At 37.8% G+C, this 19,170-nt stretch overlaps 2 protein-coding genes across 3 annotated transcripts in view; one reads left to right on the forward strand and one right to left on the reverse strand.

The window, feature by feature from the left end:
• The window catches only part of LOC110154514 (VRK serine/threonine kinase 2), a 41,480-nt gene extending 36,961 nt beyond the window's left edge, over positions 1-4,519 (forward strand). The window contains exons 13-15 of one of the 2 annotated variants that reach the window (XM_055162998.1): positions 356-472; positions 2,764-2,931; positions 4,073-4,519. In XM_055162998.1, the coding sequence (XP_055018973.1) occupies positions 356-472; positions 2,764-2,931; positions 4,073-4,519 (732 nt within the window). The remainder of the gene's footprint in view (positions 1-355; positions 473-2,763; positions 2,932-4,072) is intronic. The other variant, XM_055163000.1, reaches the window with a different exon arrangement.
• The window catches only part of fancl (FA complementation group L), a 78,438-nt gene continuing 63,079 nt past the window's right edge, over positions 3,812-19,170 (reverse strand). The window contains exons 10-14 of the mRNA XM_020918513.2: positions 18,187-18,232; positions 17,979-18,060; positions 11,924-12,040; positions 9,919-9,990; positions 3,812-4,529 (exon numbers count right to left, since the gene is read on the reverse strand). Coding sequence (XP_020774172.1) covers positions 4,497-4,529; positions 9,919-9,990; positions 11,924-12,040; positions 17,979-18,060; positions 18,187-18,232 — 350 coding nt within the window. The 3' untranslated portion in view covers positions 3,812-4,496. The remainder of the gene's footprint in view (positions 4,530-9,918; positions 9,991-11,923; positions 12,041-17,978; positions 18,061-18,186; positions 18,233-19,170) is intronic.

Consider the following 19,170-nt stretch of genomic DNA (forward strand, 5'->3'; position numbering starts at 1 on the left):
ATGTAATATGTAATCTGTAGGGGAATATATTTTAAAAATAACCTTCCCAACACTGGACGCACATTACATACAACTGCATCCATCTGTAAGCAGACCTTCTTTGATAAGAGGAGGCAAAAAAACGATTTTGACACAAAATATTCTAAAATAAAATGATGGCTATAAAGATTACATAGTCACATAGAAAATTAATATTTAAACATTAATGATTATAATTTGTTTTTTGTTTTTCTAAAGATATGTATGTACTTGTTTCCTTATTTATTCTGAATATTTTTGAGCTTTTATTCTTATTTTAATGCTTCTGTCCTTGTGCTTTTTGTTGCAACACTAAACTTGTGTTTTTTCTCTACAGTCCAGAGCTGAGGCCATGGAGGTGGATGAAGAACAGGAGGAAGAGGAGCAGAGGAGGAAGGCCAAACAGATTGACCCCAAATATATATGGGGACCCCCCGTCTCCAAACCACAAAAGGTCAAATATTTATAGTTTTGCTCATAAGCTCTAGGATCACACAGTTAAGGCTCCTCTGTGTTTTTAAAGTCCATACTGAGAGCTGGACAGAGTAGCATAAAATAATACTCAAGTAATTCTTTCTTTAAATAACTACTTAAGTAATAACTGGTCACGGTCAAGCAGAAGTAAACAGCAAGGCCAAAAATTCAAGTTAATGCATCTGATATAAAACTGTATTGAACAGATACATATGTACTCTAGTTTATGAAACTGTTTATCTTTTTTTCTTTACCATTTTTGGTTCTAAAGTTACATATGTTTTAAACAGACCATGTCACATGGACAATTTTTAGGCCTTGAACAAAAATGATTTCCCAAATTTCAAAGACCTGCAAATCCTCTTCAGGTAACGTTCAAGCTTCATCTCTGACTAATCTACATCTCTAGGTAAACTTATGAAAATTAAAACTATTAGGTGTTAGTATCTGGTAAAACCTGTGTTTTACAAGTCTAAAAAAATTTTAATTTTCCCTCCGTTACTTTTCCCTCTGTTACTTTTCCCTCCGTTACTGAAAAAAATATGTTTTTCAAGTTTTACATGTGTTAAACTTTAGATTTCATCATGAAACTTTCTAAAAGCAAGGATATTGATACTGCTAAGCATCTCCTGCAGCAATCGAATGAATTCTGTTTCTACATATTTTTTTATTATCCTATTTTTTCCCTCCGTTACCTTTTGAAAACAGTTCATATAGTAAACATTTTCTACTGCATTCTCCCTGAGTTATTCCATACATAGTGTATTGTTTTCATAATTATGGTTATTGTATTAGGTTAAGGTGGTCTCTTTTTTAGCATTATCTGTAAAAATGTACAATATTTTGAGAATAAACTCAGATATTAAAAAACATATGAGTGAAGTCTTTGAAATGAATGGCGAGTATAGTTTAATATCATGAATAAATTTATGTTTCAAGTTTGCAGTTTGTTGTTTTGATTCATTATATTACCTTGACAGTGTTTGAATGGACATGACGAGCATTGGGAATTTACTAGTCTCTATCTCGTAGCCATGTAAAGCATGTGCAGGTGTGAGGTGGGGGGGCTTCTCTGTCATCTCTGCCCAGCTCTTTATCGCCTTGTGATATTCTGTGAGTGTCATTTAGCATTCTGTGGTGTGGTTAGCTACATTTTGTTGAGAAATTTTCAGCTAAATTTTTAGTATTGATCATGGCTCTTACCTCTGCTGAGAAGCAGTTCATATATATAAATATATATAAATACTGGTTCTTAAGGAAAAGTTCATCATGTCAATAAATGGATGTATTTCATCATATCTTGTGTTATTCTATCTTTGAACTGTTGATGAAGGTACAGGATTTTTTTTTTTTTAATTATTATTTAAAATGATAAAAATTAGCTTGGAAGGACTGACATATTTTATAGAAAGTTTCCTTTCATTTTGAAGTAGTAATAAAGTTTTCAGAAGAAAAAAGTTGACAAATTATGTAAAATCCTGCACCTTCTACTTGCTTGTACAATTTTCCCTCCGTTACTTTTCCCTCCGTTACCATGACCTTTCTTAATCAAAAATCTCATGAGTCAAAAAGTAAGAGGTTTTTCAACCTAATCTTGTACCATATGGTAGAAAACTATATGAAGCAAATATTCAAACCAGTTTGTTAAGGATATGGAAGTGAGAACCAAGAGTTATCACTGTTTGGATTTATTGCCCAAAAAGTGCTGCATATTTCATTCCCTCTGTTACCGACATATCACAGGTTTAACTTGACCCTGTTGGAGTGTAACTCTTTCCTACATTCTGATACTTTACTTATTTCAATAGTCCCTCTAGTTTCTGAATAAGAGACATTTGAATGTCAAAAATCTGCCCGTTTCCCTCCGTTACCACTTGACCAGACCCTTGTATACAAAGTAAGGCACAGAAAATTACTCAAGCAAGAGTAAAAAGATATTTATAATTTGAAGTTTATTTAATTTGAAAGACAAAACACTGAATGCACAAAATTTACTAGAATTTACAAAGATTAGAGCTCTACATTTAGGCAAAATCATATCTGAAGGAGCAGCGCTTTTGTCACTTTAGACTTACTCACAGTGGGAAGATGAACCAAAACGTTTACTCAAGTAAGAGTACTGTTACGCTGTACAATATATTACTCAAATAAGAGTCAAAGTTTGGGATAGTCTGGAGAACTTCCTTCACTGCGCCCTCTGCTGGCTTTCGCGTCACTTCTTTTGCAAACATTGACTTTGGTTGGAGTCCTGACCGGTGTCTCTGCTTTTAGACTGAAGGACGAGTTTTACCGGCCCGATCAGTGCGGCTCAAATCCAAACCATACCCTGTAGATGACGATGATGAAGAAGAGGAGGAAGAGGAGGAGCAGAGACCAGGGCATATTGCTGCGTGTCACCAAAGAAGAGCACCAATCAGAGCCAGAGACCTCAACACACAGGTGATGAAACCAGGACACACAAACCTGACACATACAGTGTGTATGAGCCAGTACATTATGACCACAGACAGGGGAGCTACACATTCTATTAACAGTAAGGCAATATTTAACTCTCAAATTTGACCAAAAACCTTTTAAAGAAGGGCTATTATGCAAAAATCTACCTTCAAAACATACCTCAAGAGGTTTGAGAGTCATCCATGCATGTTTGAGACGTCTAGTGCAGAGGTGGGACCTGCAAGTTGTGACTTGGACTTGAGTTAGACTTGAGTCACTATTTTATCAAGTCAAGTCTCAAATACTAAAAAATATATTAAGACTGGACTCGGACTCGAGGCCTCTGACTTGAGAAGCACTTTTACAGTGAATTGTAAAAGTGAATTCTTTCTCTTCTGACCGTAATGATTCACTCTAAGATCTTGTCAAAACATAAAAAAAAAAAAATAACTAAATTATTTTCTACAACTCTTATATCCTCTATAAATACTCATATATAAATATACCATGACTTTTTAAGTACAATTGATCTTAAAATTCATATAAATTGCTAAAATGTAAGCTATATTTGGTACTTTGGTTTAACTTGAAATGACTTGAAGCTCAAAGCAGACGACTTGGACTTGACCTGGACTTATGGGCCAGTGACTCGAGACTTGACTTGAACTTGAGGTCAAAGACTTGAAACTTACTTGAGACTTACAGAACAACTTGGTCCCACCTGATCTAGTGAGCTCTCCTGGGCTCTATTCTAAACCTCCTTACGCTTAACTGTAAGGTTCAGTACAAGTCTCCGCCCACAAGTCTCTGTCCCCCATGGTCCCACGCGACAATTATCCAAAAATACACAAAAAACATGATACAAAACAATACTGCACATCGCTTCATGTTTGTCAAGTTGTGTGGTTTTATTAGAAGGATACACGTTGATTGTGCTCTGAAGGGGGAGTGACTCAGAGCATCCAAAATTCAAGTGAAAATGATACATGTTAATACGTTGTTTTCGATGAATATAACATTTTTAAAACAATACAAGGTAACACGGTGACGTGCTACAGTTAATACCCCAGAGAAGTATCTTTAACTTGTGTTATTATCAGCAAAAACATTTTTATCTGAAAGAACATTCACACACACTTTTCAACAGAAACTGAGGACTCCAGACAGACGTCCAACATGGCGGCGAGACACAGCGGCTCAAAACGCCATCAACCACATCTTTTACAGCGACGAACACTCACGAAGAGAACAAATGGAACATTTCAGACGCTACATGGAGTTTCTAGGAACGAGTCCTCCACCCAGAACTGTTCCCACGTGCTCTGACCAGACGGGGGCGCTCTGCTGGCTGCGGGCTGGACTCTGCTGGCTGCGGGCTGGACTCTGCTGGCTGCGGGCTGGACTCTGCTGGCTGCGGGCTGGACTCTGGTGGCTCGGGGCTGGACTCTGGTGGCTCGGGGCTGGACTCTGGTGGCTCGGGGCTGGACTCTGGTGGCTCGGGGCTGGACTCTGGTCGTGGAGGTTTTGTGTTTTTGCTTTAACCGTTTTGCTTTTTTTCATTTTTAAATTCACTTCTGTGCTGCCATTTTGACTGTGATGGGCTGAAAAAGAAGACATTTTATCAGCATTTAAATGTGCTGCTGAATTTTTATAAACTTTGTATACTTTTATGATTAAAGAAACACTATGTAGCATTTCTGGTAGAAGTTCTGTCTCCATGGAGATAATATTGCTTTACCTGGAATGTTCCACAGTATGCCATGTAGATTCAAACTTTTAACCCTTCCAGACCTAAGGGCATTTTTGGTACATTTGTCCTCGCCTGGATTTTTTTCCTAATTTTGCTATTAAAACTCCCCCTTTTATCCCCTAATGAAGTGCTATACATCCTTTTTTTCAGTACAACCTGTTCTTTCACAATCTGAGTGCTGTAGTTGTGTCATATGGCTGTAATAAAAGCTATAGCACTAGAAATACAAAGGAAAAAAAAAAAACGGAAAATAATATTCACACTTCTTTATTCAAAACACACAGCAAACATGTATAAACAACTTTTTAGACATAATAAATACTTAGTTTAGGGTCTTAGCTACAAAAGTGCAAAATATGAAGTTTGTAGGTATTCTAAAAATGTCATTTTTGCCCTCAAAACAAAAAAAAGTGCACTCGTCCAAGTCCTTCACTATTGCCAATCATGGAAGCAGTTCCTATCAGGCACCAGGCATAGTGCCACATCACAGGCCTTGCATTTCCATGCAGTACACTGCCTCTTCCCCTATTTTTTTGTAAAGTCTAAGGGGATGTCTATGTCTATGTCTGTTGCCATGGAGATGGAAAAGTTTAATGCCATATTGTGGAACATTCCAAGCAAATAAGAAACTCTCCATGGAAATAGTGATGGATCCTGCACCAGAAAAGTTTCATAGTTCAGTTTAATATTTCTAGAACATTTAACTGAATCTGTTTTTGTTCCACTAGAGTTCCAGTCGTGTCTTTTTTCTCCACACTCTGTTTTTACAAGAAGTTTACCAGTGTCCTCCTCTGTCTCTTTAGACTGTGACATTTTCAACAATGATGCATAAAAAATACACTGATGTGTCATAAAGATGTGTCACACTGCACTGCACCCAGTACTGTACCTGACTATAATCCATGTATCATTCATTCATTCGTTTTTCAATATAAAACCAAAAATAAGAAAATGAAAAAAAAAAAACTATTTTCTTCATTATTTGTCTCTAAAATCAAAATGAAAAAACAGATAATGATTCATTTTTTTCAGTTTTCGATTTTGTGTGTTCATGAAAAATGGAAAAAAAAATGGATAATGGACGAACTGAACCAGGACTGAACCAGGACTAAACCAGGACTAAACCAGGACTGAACCAGGACTAAAACAGGTCTAAACCTGGACTAAAACAGGACTGAACCAGGACAAAAACAGGACTGAACCAGGACAAAAACAGGACTGAACCAGGACAAAAACAGGACTAAACCAGGACAAAAACAGGACTAAAACAGGTCTAAACCAGGACTGAACCAGGACTGAACCAGGACTGAACCAGGACTGAACCAGGACTGAACCAGGCATGTCGGAACGGGCCCGGTGGTGTGCCCGCGTAGACTGGGAATGGGACCAGACCAGGACTGAGGTCAGTTTCGTCCTGGTTTATTCTTGTTTTACTCCTGGTTCAGTCCTGGTTCAGTCCGGCAGCGCAGTTTAAGTCACGGAAACGGGAAATGGGCATTACCCGTTTTTTTCCCCCAGTATTAATTTAAACACAAAATTGAAAACTAAAAAAAACATCTCTTAACAATAAAACAAAAAACAAACAAAAAACAGCTTCTTTTTTCACTAATTAAATCCAGACCTCTTTTGGAATTACCTCAATTAATAACAATCTGATTATATTTTCTTCAGTTTAGTTTAGTCAAAACATTTAGTGTTGTGATCATAAGGATTTATATGGAGTAAGTTAGAGTTTTAAGAGTCAGTGGTAAAATTATCTCCTGTTTTACATACAAATGCAACGTATTAGTATTTTCTGGTGTACATAATTAAAAAAAACAACTAACTCCTGTGAAATAGAGTTCTTGAAAGTGAAACATGTCCTATGCATTGATTAGTCGAACAAGAATCTGTTTAGTTGACAACAGAACACTTCTTTACACACTCTTCTCTAACACTGTATGTGAGTCTGGTCACTGCTGAATCTCCCAGAGTGCAGACGGGTGTGATGGACAGGTACTGACAGCACTAAACTCTGTTCATCTGAGAAATGTTTCACATATGTCACTGAAATGAACAAATCTGATTGGACGGCCGTGCTTGAGCCTGGCTCGCGGTGCGGTGCAGGACATGAGGACCAGACTGACATCACTCTGTGTAAAACAGGGCTCTCCAAATCTTTTCTCCGGTGAGCTACAAGTACAAAACAAAAATACCAGAGCTACTAGAAATTGAGTAAATATAAGAGCCATGACAAGCCCTACATAAGGTACAGTTTGATGTCTATAAAAGATAAACCATTATCCATTTATTAGTGTACAAATTTAGGAATCAAAACATGTAATGTAATGGGCATTTACTGTATTTTCCAGGTTATTAGTCGCTCTGGATTATAAGACGCACTGTCATTAAATGGTCTATTTTTCGAACTTTTTTCACAAATAATCTGCACTGGACTTTAAATGAAACCCAACAGTGTGATGGGTGAGTGGTTTTGTTTGTTCGTTCGTTCACGGTGACTCTGGGCTTTGTTCAGTTGTGGCGTGTAGGGAGGGTGCTGTCTGGGACCAACGGATTGTCGGTGTGTTCACAGTGACTCAGTTGTTCACTTGTGTCTAGAAGTGGCACATTGCACTCGCTTTTTCAGTTCGTTCCTCCGTTCCTCGTCGGTGTGGAGTGATGAGTGTGTCTGTGGGTGTGTTTCACTGTGTGGTCGCTGTCTGCTCCGTGTGTGTTTGTGTGTTCTGTGGGTGGTGCAGCTTTGTAGTTTACTGAAGTCGTGCTGGGACACCCGAGTGGATTCGTGTATAGGGCGCTCTGGATTGTGGGGCGCGGTCATTTTTTGATGGGGTTGGAAGCTTAAGAGCACGTCTAATAGCCTGGAAAATACAGTAATTAATCAAATTTTACTTATTCAGCACAATACGTGTAATTCCGAGCTACTTGGAAAGGAGAGGAGAGCTACTGGAAACTCCCGAGTGAAAGGTTGGAGAGTCCTGGTGTCAAACATACAGAGAGGTTCTGAATATACCAGCCTACAGCCTTTGTGTTACTGCAATCCTTCAGAAATGTGTGAAAGGAGCCCACTGTTTTGTTGGTTGAGGTTTAAGTGTTACAAAAAACATGAGTAAAATGAACCACACAAGTGCAATAATATCACTTTATAGCCATGATTGGAAGGTTACTCTGCTTTTGAAGCTAAACACCAGTTTTCTTAGACAACATAATAGAATCTGTCGATACTCAGTGTTCATTTTTGCTGCATTAAAAGGATTTACTGAAGAGAAGATACAATGGACAACTTGTATTTTATGTATTCAGTTAAGTAGTAGTTACCTCACTGGATATTAAAGGAATCGTGAGTTCATCTTTGTGCCGCCGGCTTGTGAAGGTAACGGTGACAAGTACCTGACGGCTCTATAAAACTGTAGACTCTTAAATGTCTGAAACCATCACCACTTATGATCACACCAAGGACACTTCACATAAACTAACATAAATAAGACGTGTGTGACTTTCATTCAGGACTGACCTCTTATTGTCTACGATGCTCTCATCTTTTTTTTTATGAATTAGACTCTTTTTTTTTTTAGCTTAAAGGGCTTAAAAGATCACTTTTCTGATCTGTGCTGTAATGTTTCCTCATCAAAAATACCTGGAGTTATGTTTTGTTTCATTCACACTAAGGATGGGCATTTAATTAAATTTTCTTAATCAATCGTCAAGAGAATTAACGATCGATTATCGATTAATCATTAACGCTTTTCTATTAAAATGATCATCATTATTATTACTATCTGCACTACTAATCTGCAGAAATAAATTCAACTTTATGACAAATAAACCGTAACGACTCTAGAGCCACATCAATCCGTTTGACATTAGAATGTGTTTAATGCAGATTTGTGCAAGTCTCACAGAAACAAAACTTAAAACCACATGGCTCATTTGTATAAACTAAGCGAAGAAAAAAACAGCTCTTGTGTCGCTGATGTGGTTCAACTTCTGTTGGATTAAAAGACATGACTCAGGTGAATACAGGTTAGTGTGACCAGATTTGTGTTTGTCAAAACCAGGACAGCGTACGGGGGGAGGGGGGCGGGGCCTCGTCATCGACATTGAGCGACTCTCACCTGGTAAAACTTTTTCATGTTTTTCGGTGTCCTGGTGCTTTGAGGTCCCTGACACCTACACTGGACACTGGAACATATGTGCTGCTTTGTACACTGTGCCCCCACTCTCACATGTCTCGACTGGGACAGAAAGCGGGGAATTTCTTGTACAACTCATCTTTACATGTACATTTGCGTTTCGGCCTGTTGCAGACTGAGCGACTGTTTGTGTCTGTCTGCTCCTTCTGAGTCACAGACACTACGAGAGACACTCAGTTTAATGGCTCAATGAAAGGAAATGAAAACACAAACATTTCCATCACTTTATTTTTAAAAAAAACGGCCAGGACAGGACTTTGAAAACGGACATGTCTGGGGGAAAAAACGGACGTTTGGTCACCTTACGCTACGCACAGCAACCTACATTCAGTTTGTCGATTAAAAATTAACGTAATCGACGAAATTCTTAATGATCAATTATCGATTAATCGACTAATCATGCCCATCCCTAATTCATACACATGCGTTTAAAACACAAACCCTGCACATTTAGAGTTCTTCTCAAACTGGTAATACGTGAAGTGCTCCACTGTGTTTTTAAACTCCATACACTGTCACTAGGGCCGTGTCTCATTTCTCTTTCTTCGCTTCCTTCTTTTTGATTCCTCTCCTTGATTCTGTAGGAAATGGGTAAGGAAAGTCCTGCCCACAAGGAGGAGAGAGGAGAGAGGAGAAGGGAGGTCTTTCCTCAAGTGCCGTTTCTGACCAAAATGACCCTGTTTAATTGTGTAACATGGCACATCTGATTGACAGCTGAAAATGAAGGATCGAGGAGAGGAATCAAGGAAAGAGAACGGAGATGCTGCCTAAAATCATTTAGATAATATCAGATCTGGAACTGTTCATCTCTATTGAACTAAAGGTAAAAGGAGCTGTTCACTTTCACCATTCACCAAGAACGAACAGAGCATTTTGAGCTTTGGAGATGCAGACAGACTAATAATAAACTGAAATGAATGAAACAAAACACAAGTCCAGGTGTGTTTTTGAGGAGGTAACAACATTAGAACATGGTGAAAAGTTCACAAGAGTCAGTTCTGTGTCATATTGGACCTTTAATGTGAATTCTAAATGCAGAGATGAACTTACCTTGCTGCAGTAAGGACATTCTCCAAAAATAACGTTGAAGCTCTGACGTGTGGAGGGCAGCGCGCGCAGCCACTGAAAACACAAAGCAAAGATCAAGACACGAGAGACACTTGAACACATCTGTGCATCTGACGCCTTTTTTCTCTTTATATAATGTTAGCTTTGAATTTAAGATGGAGAAATTGCGATGCTGAACTCACATTTCTTGTAATTTCATTTGAAAGTCAAGTATGAAGAAGAAGAGAATGAAACAGTATTTGCAACATAATAAATACATCAACATTTCTGTGACACTGTGTTAAAGATGAACTGTGTAACTTTTTTGGTTTGATGTCTGCCACCTGCTTGTCAATTATTTTACCTGGAATGTTCCACAGCGCGGCATTAAACAGACTGACCTTGATTGCGTTTATACAATTGCAGATGGTTTTATTGCGTAAGGATACATGCATTTTTACTGTGAGCGGGGTCGCCACTCCACTGATCTGACCTGTAACTTGGTCTAGTGTCACCAGCTCCTTAAGCAACAACATCTCCATGGAGACAAGCAATTGGCAGAAAAGTTAGAGTGTACCTTTTAAATCCAGATTATGGGAGATAATTTGTTCCATTAGATTTTTAATTTTAAATGCTGTTGAATTTCTCACTTTTTTACTTTTAACTTAAAAAAAATAAATAAATAACTGAAAAAAGATGTTTGAATTATTGTTATTCTGAATTTTAGTTGCTGTTTCCTATTGGTCGTTCTCATCTGTGGGCGGAGTTTACACTTAACAAATCAAATAGACGAGGTTTTGATGAGGCCGACTCCGACCAATCAGATCGCTTCATTGCACCATTTCCTGTTTGTTACAAAATTAGTTCAGATCACCGTTTCTACCTTAGCATCTCAGATCTTTGCTGCAGTTTTTTTCACTGCAAATTTTACTCTCTAAATTTTGACTTTTGAATTTGAGGGCTTGAAAATATTTGTGCTGAATATTTAAAAGGTTTCTTTTTTTAATTGAATCTTAAACACTTTGAAAATGTAAACTCCAAATTTCATCAACTGCCAATCAAAATAAAATAATTGAAACTTGTTTTTTCAGAGTTAAAAAATTCAAAGTGAGAAATTCAACAGGATTTAAAATTCAAAATCTAATGAAACAAATGATCTTCCAAACCAGATGTTTTGAGTGTATGTTTGAGCTGTAAAATGAGTGAATGTTGGATTTGCACTTTTGTACAATTAGAATAAAATGATTTGAAAGTTTAAATGTTTTCTTCTGTTAGACATATTTTAGGGTTTCTAAATCATAAAACAATGTACTGTCCTGTTAACCTGTAGACTAAAGGAAAAGGAAACATTAAGTAAATTAAGTGTAGGAGTGTGCAAAAATATTGAAATATCAATATATTGTATCGCTGAATGTGATGATACAGTATCAATATCGTGGGCTGCTGTATCGATATATCGCCAAGAGTACTTTTAAAAAATATTTTACTAAATTATTTTGTTACAGTGCTACAGTTTTGTTGCTTGTTTAGACGAAGGAAACTTTTATGCCACACATGTGACATTTTCAGTGTTCTGATGATTAAAATGTTTGTGTTTCATATGAACTTTGCACAAAAAGTGGTTTAACAAAGACTTTAGTATCACAGTCACGATTTAGCCTTTATTTTTATTGAACTGTATCGAATTGATTTTAAATATATCGTATTGAATCGAAAGCTCACTGTATCAAGATATGTATCGTATCGACAACTTCTTAATAATACCCAGCCCTAATTAAGTGTATAATTATTGGTCTATAACAAGCATGCATCATTATTTTTCATTTGTTCATTTTAACCTATAATGAAGATGAATCAAACATTCACTTATGAATAAAAATATAAAAGAGATAATGATTAAAGCATTAGAACATGGTTAGGGAGGACCCCTGTGAGGGTAGTTACTCGTTTTTAATAACAGTAGCAGTAGCTGTAGTAGTAGCAGTTGTAGTAAAATATTGAAAAGTACCTGGTAGAGACAGTCCTGGTGGAAGGGCTGACCGCAGCGAGGGTCGTTACAGACCTGATCCGGGATCCCAGAGTCCAGACGGAACGAGTAACAGATGCCACACTCCACACTCAGATCCTGGGACACGGGGCGTAATAAACAAGAAAATATCACCAAAACACATTTCAACAACAGAAAACACACACTCCACACTCAGATCCTGGGACACACGGCGTAATAAACAAGAAAATATCACCAAAACACATTTCAACCAGAGGAAATACACACTCCACCCTCATAACCTGGGACATGGGGAGTAATATAAAAGGAAATATCACCAAAACACATTTAAACAACAGGAAACACACACTCCACATTCAGATCGTGGGACATGGGCCGTAATAAACAAAGACATAGAAAGAAAACAGATTTAAACAAGAGGAAAGACACAGTACACTCTGAAGAGTCTAAACACAAACAGGTAATATCCCACAGTCATGTATTACAAAGTTGAGGAAACAGAATGAAGCCTTGTGCTAAGTTACATTTGTTAAACATTTTTAAGTAAACTGAACCTTTTAAACTCAATATGACACAGAGACAATACTGTACATCAAGTTTATGACAGATTGTTATCTAACCAAGAAAATAAAACCTCCTGTTCCTCCTGTACCACTGTCACTTCACTCTACTGCGCATGTCTCCTCGCTGTGAATAATAAAATCTGCAGCCGAAAATGGTAATCCAGCAGCAGAAGGAAAGTTTGGAGTGAGCAAGTGGGATGGGTGTGCCATGTAACTTTCCTGGAAGTCCCTGGATGAATCGACAAAGCCTGAACTTCAATGACACCGAAACCATCCTGTCAGGATTCAGAAAGGCTGAAATAATTCTAACAGGAACTGATGCTGAGTCTGACGACAGCGACACAGAAGAGGAAGCAGCGCTACAGCGCCTCGTTTACATCGAGGCACCGAGGACGACGAATTCAGTGGATTTAGTGATTTGGAGAGAGACTGTGAATTTGGTAAACTTATGTTCTGTTGTTTATTCTATAATTATCAGAAGAGCTGTTAATATGTTGCATTAACATATTAAGTCCTGTTCAGCCTGTTGTTCTCTGTTCTGTTGTTATTACTAGAACTTGCCTTTCAAGATGAAATGCTGGTTCCTGGTCTTTGATTTTATAAAATACATTTCCCCAAAAAGTGTGACTTATAATCCGATGTGACTTACATATGTTTTTTTCTTCATGGCGCAATTTTTGGCTGGTGCGACTTATACTCTGGAGCGACTTATAGTCCGGCAAATAAGATAATATATGGTAAAAATATCGTACCGAAAGATTTGGATATCGTTACATCCCTAAATATCAGTATTGATAATTCAGTCAATGTTTTATTATTATTTATATATATAATGCGTTTAATAACCTAAAAATATGGCCGTATATTTAAAACAATCATGTAACAAATCATTTAATGTCACTGAGAAATACATTTAGTCATTTTTTACAAAAAGGCAAATGTGTTAACTAGGGATGGGCATGGTTAGTTGATTAATTGATAATTGATCATTAAGAATTTCATCGAATACGTTAATTTTAATCGACAAACCGAATGTAGGTTGCTGTGTGTAGCCTGACCAAACAGGTGTGTACATGTGTCTCTGCATCAGAAGGAGCGAGACACAAACAGTGGGTCAGTCTGCAACGTACTGAAGCACAAATGTGTATTTAACGATGATTTGTACAAGAAATTCCACGCTTTCCGTTGCGTTCGGGACAAGTGTGAGTCCATGTGCACAGTGTATAAAGCAGCACATGTTTCTGTGTCCAGTGGGAAAAAGTTTCGCCATGTGAGAGTCGCACAATGTCGATGACAAGTCCCCACCTCCCTCCCCCCGTACGGTGTCCTGGTTTTGACAAACAAAAATCTGGTCACACTAACCTGTATTCACCTGAGTCATGTCTTTTAATCCGACAGAAGTTGAACCACATCAGCGACATAAGAGCTGTAGTTTTATCTTCGCTTAGTTTATGTAAATCAGAGATGCGTTTTTAAGTTTCGTTTCTGTGAGAGTTGAACAAAACTGAATTAAACACATTATAATGTCAAACAGCAGATGTGGCTCTAGAGTGGTTATGGTTTATATGTCGTAAAATTGAATTTATTTCTGCAGATATATATAATAATAATGATGATCATTTTAATAAAAAAACATTAATTATTAATCGATAATCGATCGTTAATTCTTCCGACAATCGATTAAGAAAATTTCATCGAATGCCCATCCCTAGTGTTAACATTATTTTTACTTATCGGTCCTTGCAGTGGATTTGAAAATATTAATACGAATTACCAGCTACAGTAATTAGACAAATACTGGACATCAGAAAAAAAAAAAAAATATATGATATTGGACCTTCCCTAAATAAAAACACCACGATGAGGGAGTAGAATATTCAGAAAAAGCTTGCAGTCATTTTTCTCAGGCAAAGACATTCTTAACCAACTGGTAATTAATCTCCGTTTATTTTGCTTTTCCTTTTTTTTTCTATTCCTCGTCTCTACCTGCTCTGTTTAACACGCAGCCCCTGTTCCCTCAGACGCATGACGCAGAAAAAAAAGTCGAGAAAAAAAAGCCCCCCCACATCTGGTGAGTGTAACTTTTCCCGCTGCTGTGAATCTTAATGAAGTGAAGCATGAATCATTTGAGCTTTGGAGAAATAAACAGGCGACCTCTGACCCCGCGGGGGGACGGGGGGAGGGGGCGGAGGGGACGAGTGTTTGTGTGATTAAAGGGGAGAGATGGAGCCGCGCGTTCGGAAATCTTTGTTATTTAAATCATCTGTAAACAGGAAACCAATTAAAGGGACTTGGAGCTGCCTCAACAATACACTCAAACACTGTACACTGTAAAAAAAAAAAACTCAAAAAAAAAACTGCTGTCTGCTCCAGTTTGAATTAATTATGTTTTTTTTCCTCATTATTCAATCACACTTTTCAATTTGTTTTGTTTTGTCTTAATGAAACAAGCTGCATTCAGTATTTATTTCCTGAAAATAAATGAGACTTTTAATCAGTGTAACTAAAAAAACTTCACATTTCTTCCTCTTAAGTCTTGTGTTAAGTCTCTTCTCTTTTAATGTTAATTTTGTGATGATTATTTATGTGTTGATTTGTTTGTATTGTGATTTTAATACAGTGTATTTCTTATTCTGCAAAGTACTTTGAACAGACTGTGCTGTACAGATAAACTTGTCTTGCGTCTGCTCCAAAACACATTTTTACTGACAGAGGATTGGCTGTAACTTCCAATTAATGGTTTTCTGTGTGTAACTGTGTATTGTATTCTCCAGCAGCTTCATAAATCTGCCCCATCACCAAATCTTCAACCAACAAGGTCCACAAAGGATAAACATTCTAACATGAAGAATTTATCCACAACTATCAAAGGAAGAAAGACGAAAACTTAAATAAGAACAACAACCACGCATTAGTGACACATTGAACTAAACTAACCCTATGCTCATGAATAACGCAAGTAATAAGTAATTCATTAATAAGTAACTTGTTCACTCTGATTCTAAAATTTTAAATCAATTTCATGATCTTGATATAAGCATAGACAGAGAGATTTGTGCAGTTCAAATGTTAGAGATGTTCAGAATGTCCAGCATTCAAACTGCACAAATCTCTCTATGTTAATATCTACAACATGAATTACATTTTTATTTTTAATTCAAAATTCTTGAATTGCATATTACTTACATTACTTACGTTAGTTTTGTTCAGTGTGTCACTAATGTGTGATTATTGTTCTCCTTTAAGTTTTCATCTTTCTTCTCTTGATAGTTGTGAATAAATTCTTCATGTTAGAATGTTTTTCCTTTGTGGAGTTTGTTGGTTGAATATTTGGTGATGGGGCAGATTTATGAACCTGCTGGAGAATACAAAACACATTTACACACACGTTTACACACACATTTACACACACAATTTGACACAAAAAACCATTAACCGGAAGTTCCGCAAACCTTACCAGGCAGGACTTCAGGCCGTTGTGAAAAAGGTCTATTGACTTTTAGAAAGAACCAGATTAAAATGTGATGAAGTGCTTAGCCCCAGTTAAATTTTCTTCATGAGTCTTTATGTAGTTTGACAGTGGTTGGAGGTAGATGGTGCAGACTGGCAGCCTCAATATTATCAGTCTACCCCAGGGCAGCTGCGGCTACAGATGAACACTTGGCAACAAGGAATGAATGAATAATGTGACGTTAAAGCATCTATATTACACAGAATACACTCTTTTGAGATTTAAACTATGTTCACTCCTTTTTCGGACACAAGGAAAATTCGGCATAACATTTATTTTTGCCTGTTTTTATAGAATAGAAATATTTACTTTTTGTGTTTATATCTATGCATTTAAGTCTTTTTTTATTCATGTTCTATCACAAAGTGTTTTCAGATTCAAATTCAGAAAACCTTATTGGTCCCTTTATTGGTCATTCATTTGAACATTTTTCTGTTTGAGAGAAGAACTCAGCCTAAATGTGCAGAGTTTGTGTGTTGAATGTGTGAATGAAACAAAACACAAGTCCAGGGGCCTCATTTATAAATCTTGCTTACGCAAAAATCCATGCGTGCGCGCTTCCTACGCCAACCGCGGTATTTATAAAACTCGCCTAAGGCGTGGCTCTTTGCTTAACTCTACGCCAACTCGGGACCTCCTGTAAGTTCTTCGCAAAGTCTGGAGACACGGGGGAAAAGCGACACTCGTGGAGAGAGGCAGAAGTGAAAAGAGTTTGAGGAAGAGTTTGATCAGAAAATCCACGTATATAGAAGAATTACCTTCTGATTTGCGCATTTAAGTGTTTGGTTCGCCAAAATACGGAGAAGGGCTGTTTTTTCCACTCATTATTCTCCACAATATTATACATTTGACACTCGTGCACGAGCGCGGCCACGTTCCCGGACTCGGTGTAGCGCAGAGTCCCACAGTCCACACCGCGACCATAGACTTCTATAGAACACAGACTGTGACCAACACAGAGGACAAAATAATGACCCGACCTGAGAGAAAACTCTTCCCTTGGACGCAGCAGGAGCCAGACTTTGATTTAATGAACGCAACTTTAACACTTTTACTTTAGTCTTTACGCACCGAGCGCCAGAGTGACCCGACCTAAAAATATAGCGATAAAACTCTTGAAACAGCGAAAAAACACATGGTCTTTACTGCAAAGATGTGCTGCCTAAATATTATAAAAAATGATTAAATGAACAGATGAGTCATTGTTGTCACTTTTAGTTTTGTATTTATTTATTAAACAAGGTTTAATAAAGTCTTTAATAAAGTGTTTGTCGTGATCACGTGGTGCTGCGTGGAGCCTCCTCCTCCCTCTGTCCCGCGTGTCTCGGTCAAACCCACTGATTATCGGCTCATGTTTAAGGAAATCTCATTCACCAGTCACTTTACATGCTCCTGTTATGGTGAGGTGGAGGTGTGGAGAGGGCGCGACGTGACGTAGGTTTACGTGCGCAAATTCTAGTTGCAGGTGGGATTTATAAAGCAAAGATTGCGTGGTTTGGTGCGTGCGGTGGGTTTTGTAAATATGGAGTTTGCGTGGCGCACGCCTTGCTGTAGCTACTAGGCGTACGCACTAACTTACGACAACTCCTGCGCAGTTTTTATAAATGAGGCCCCAGGTCTGTTTGTGATCAGGAAACATTGTAACATAGATCAGAAAAGTGTAATATAGACTCTTTAAGTGTAAAGTGTCCAAAAAGACACAGTATAAATTAAAGGGATTCTTGTTACTATTATGTAAAATGTTGGAGTTGGATGTTTTTAATGATTTTGTGTGGTGTGTGATTTTGTACAGGCATTTATAACCAAACAATCAGACAGTCCTGGAGAGGTTTCACATGATCAGAACAGGAGTCGTCTATTCAAATCAAGTACTTGAGAAATGTTTTTGTTTAAAGTATTTGAAGTGTGAATGTGTCTTTTTGTGTATTTTGGAGTATTTTTGGAGTATCTATGGAGTACTTCTGTTGTATTTGAGACTCACAGATTTGTGGTGAGTGGCAGGTGATGGGAACTGTATCTCCAGAACATCCCCGAGGTTGGACAAGACGCTGCACTCAGGGTTCCTACAAAAAAACACACAAACAGAGAATTCAGAGATACTAGAGAGAGGAGAGGAGGGAGAGAAATGGAGGGACAGGGGGACAGAGGGAGGAGGGGGGAGATGATAGACACATTGAGTGAGTTCATACCACAGGTGCATGTTGGCATTGAGTTTGTTCCTCAGAGGAGTCACCACTGAAAAACACATGACAGTACAGTAACAATATTAACTGATCATTAATTAATAATGACTCATATGATTAATATGCAGATTATTTTAAAGCCAGGGTATTTTACTTGTATAGGGTTCACTAACACATATTTAGAAGGAGAACTGTTGTGTGGGAGAATGGGTGACATAGGCTTGTGGGGGTTTGAACAGGGCCCAGGAGAGATCGCTAGATTACTCAAATATGCATGGATGACATCTAAAACTGTTCAGACAGGTTTGTGATGAGAGAATAATGTTATAACATGGTAGAAAGCTCAGTTAAAAAAAAAAAAAAAAAAAAAGCCTCAGGGTCTAAACACAGTCACCCGTCTCTGTGGGCCGAGCTCAATGGTGCATGACTCTAGAATGTTCTCCACAGGTGCTGAAAACACTCTTGTAAAAATAATAAATGAAAATGCTTTTAACTTTGGCATACAACTGTATTTTGTACAGGTCCACAAGCCCTACTGGCACAGCAAAAATGATCTTGATATCTCTTATCTCATAGTTTTCCCACAATTTCCCTTTTTAGGTTTCGCCACAACACCCTGAAACATGTCAGAAGTCCTGGTCTGTCCTGGTCACAACTAGCCCGACTAGATACTTCTGATGGCTCCCTGTCCAATGAGCATGTGCAGTAGTGCTCTTCTCTCACACAACAACACACCAACACACCAACACACAAGGTCTCGCATATCACATGACCGCTCTGACCAATCAGAGTGAGAGTAGCTGGAGCGGAGCCAGAGCGAACGATTAAAAAGCTGTTTTTAAGACAAGTGAATGATTTAGAGATAAAAAAAAAGTGTATAATCTAAAAAATAAGGTTTAAATTTGTTAAAAATCATCACAAAATCCAACCTTTTTGAAAGCTGTAAGTGTCGTGTCAGCTGAACACGAGCAGTTAGTGATTACAGGACCC

The sequence above is a fragment of the Boleophthalmus pectinirostris genome, unplaced genomic scaffold (genome assembly GCF_026225935.1).
Source record: "Boleophthalmus pectinirostris isolate CB_2022bp ecotype Guang Dong unplaced genomic scaffold, ASM2622593v1 HiC_scaffold_5, whole genome shotgun sequence".
NCBI classification, from domain to species: Eukaryota; Metazoa; Chordata; class Actinopteri; order Gobiiformes; family Gobiidae; genus Boleophthalmus; species Boleophthalmus pectinirostris.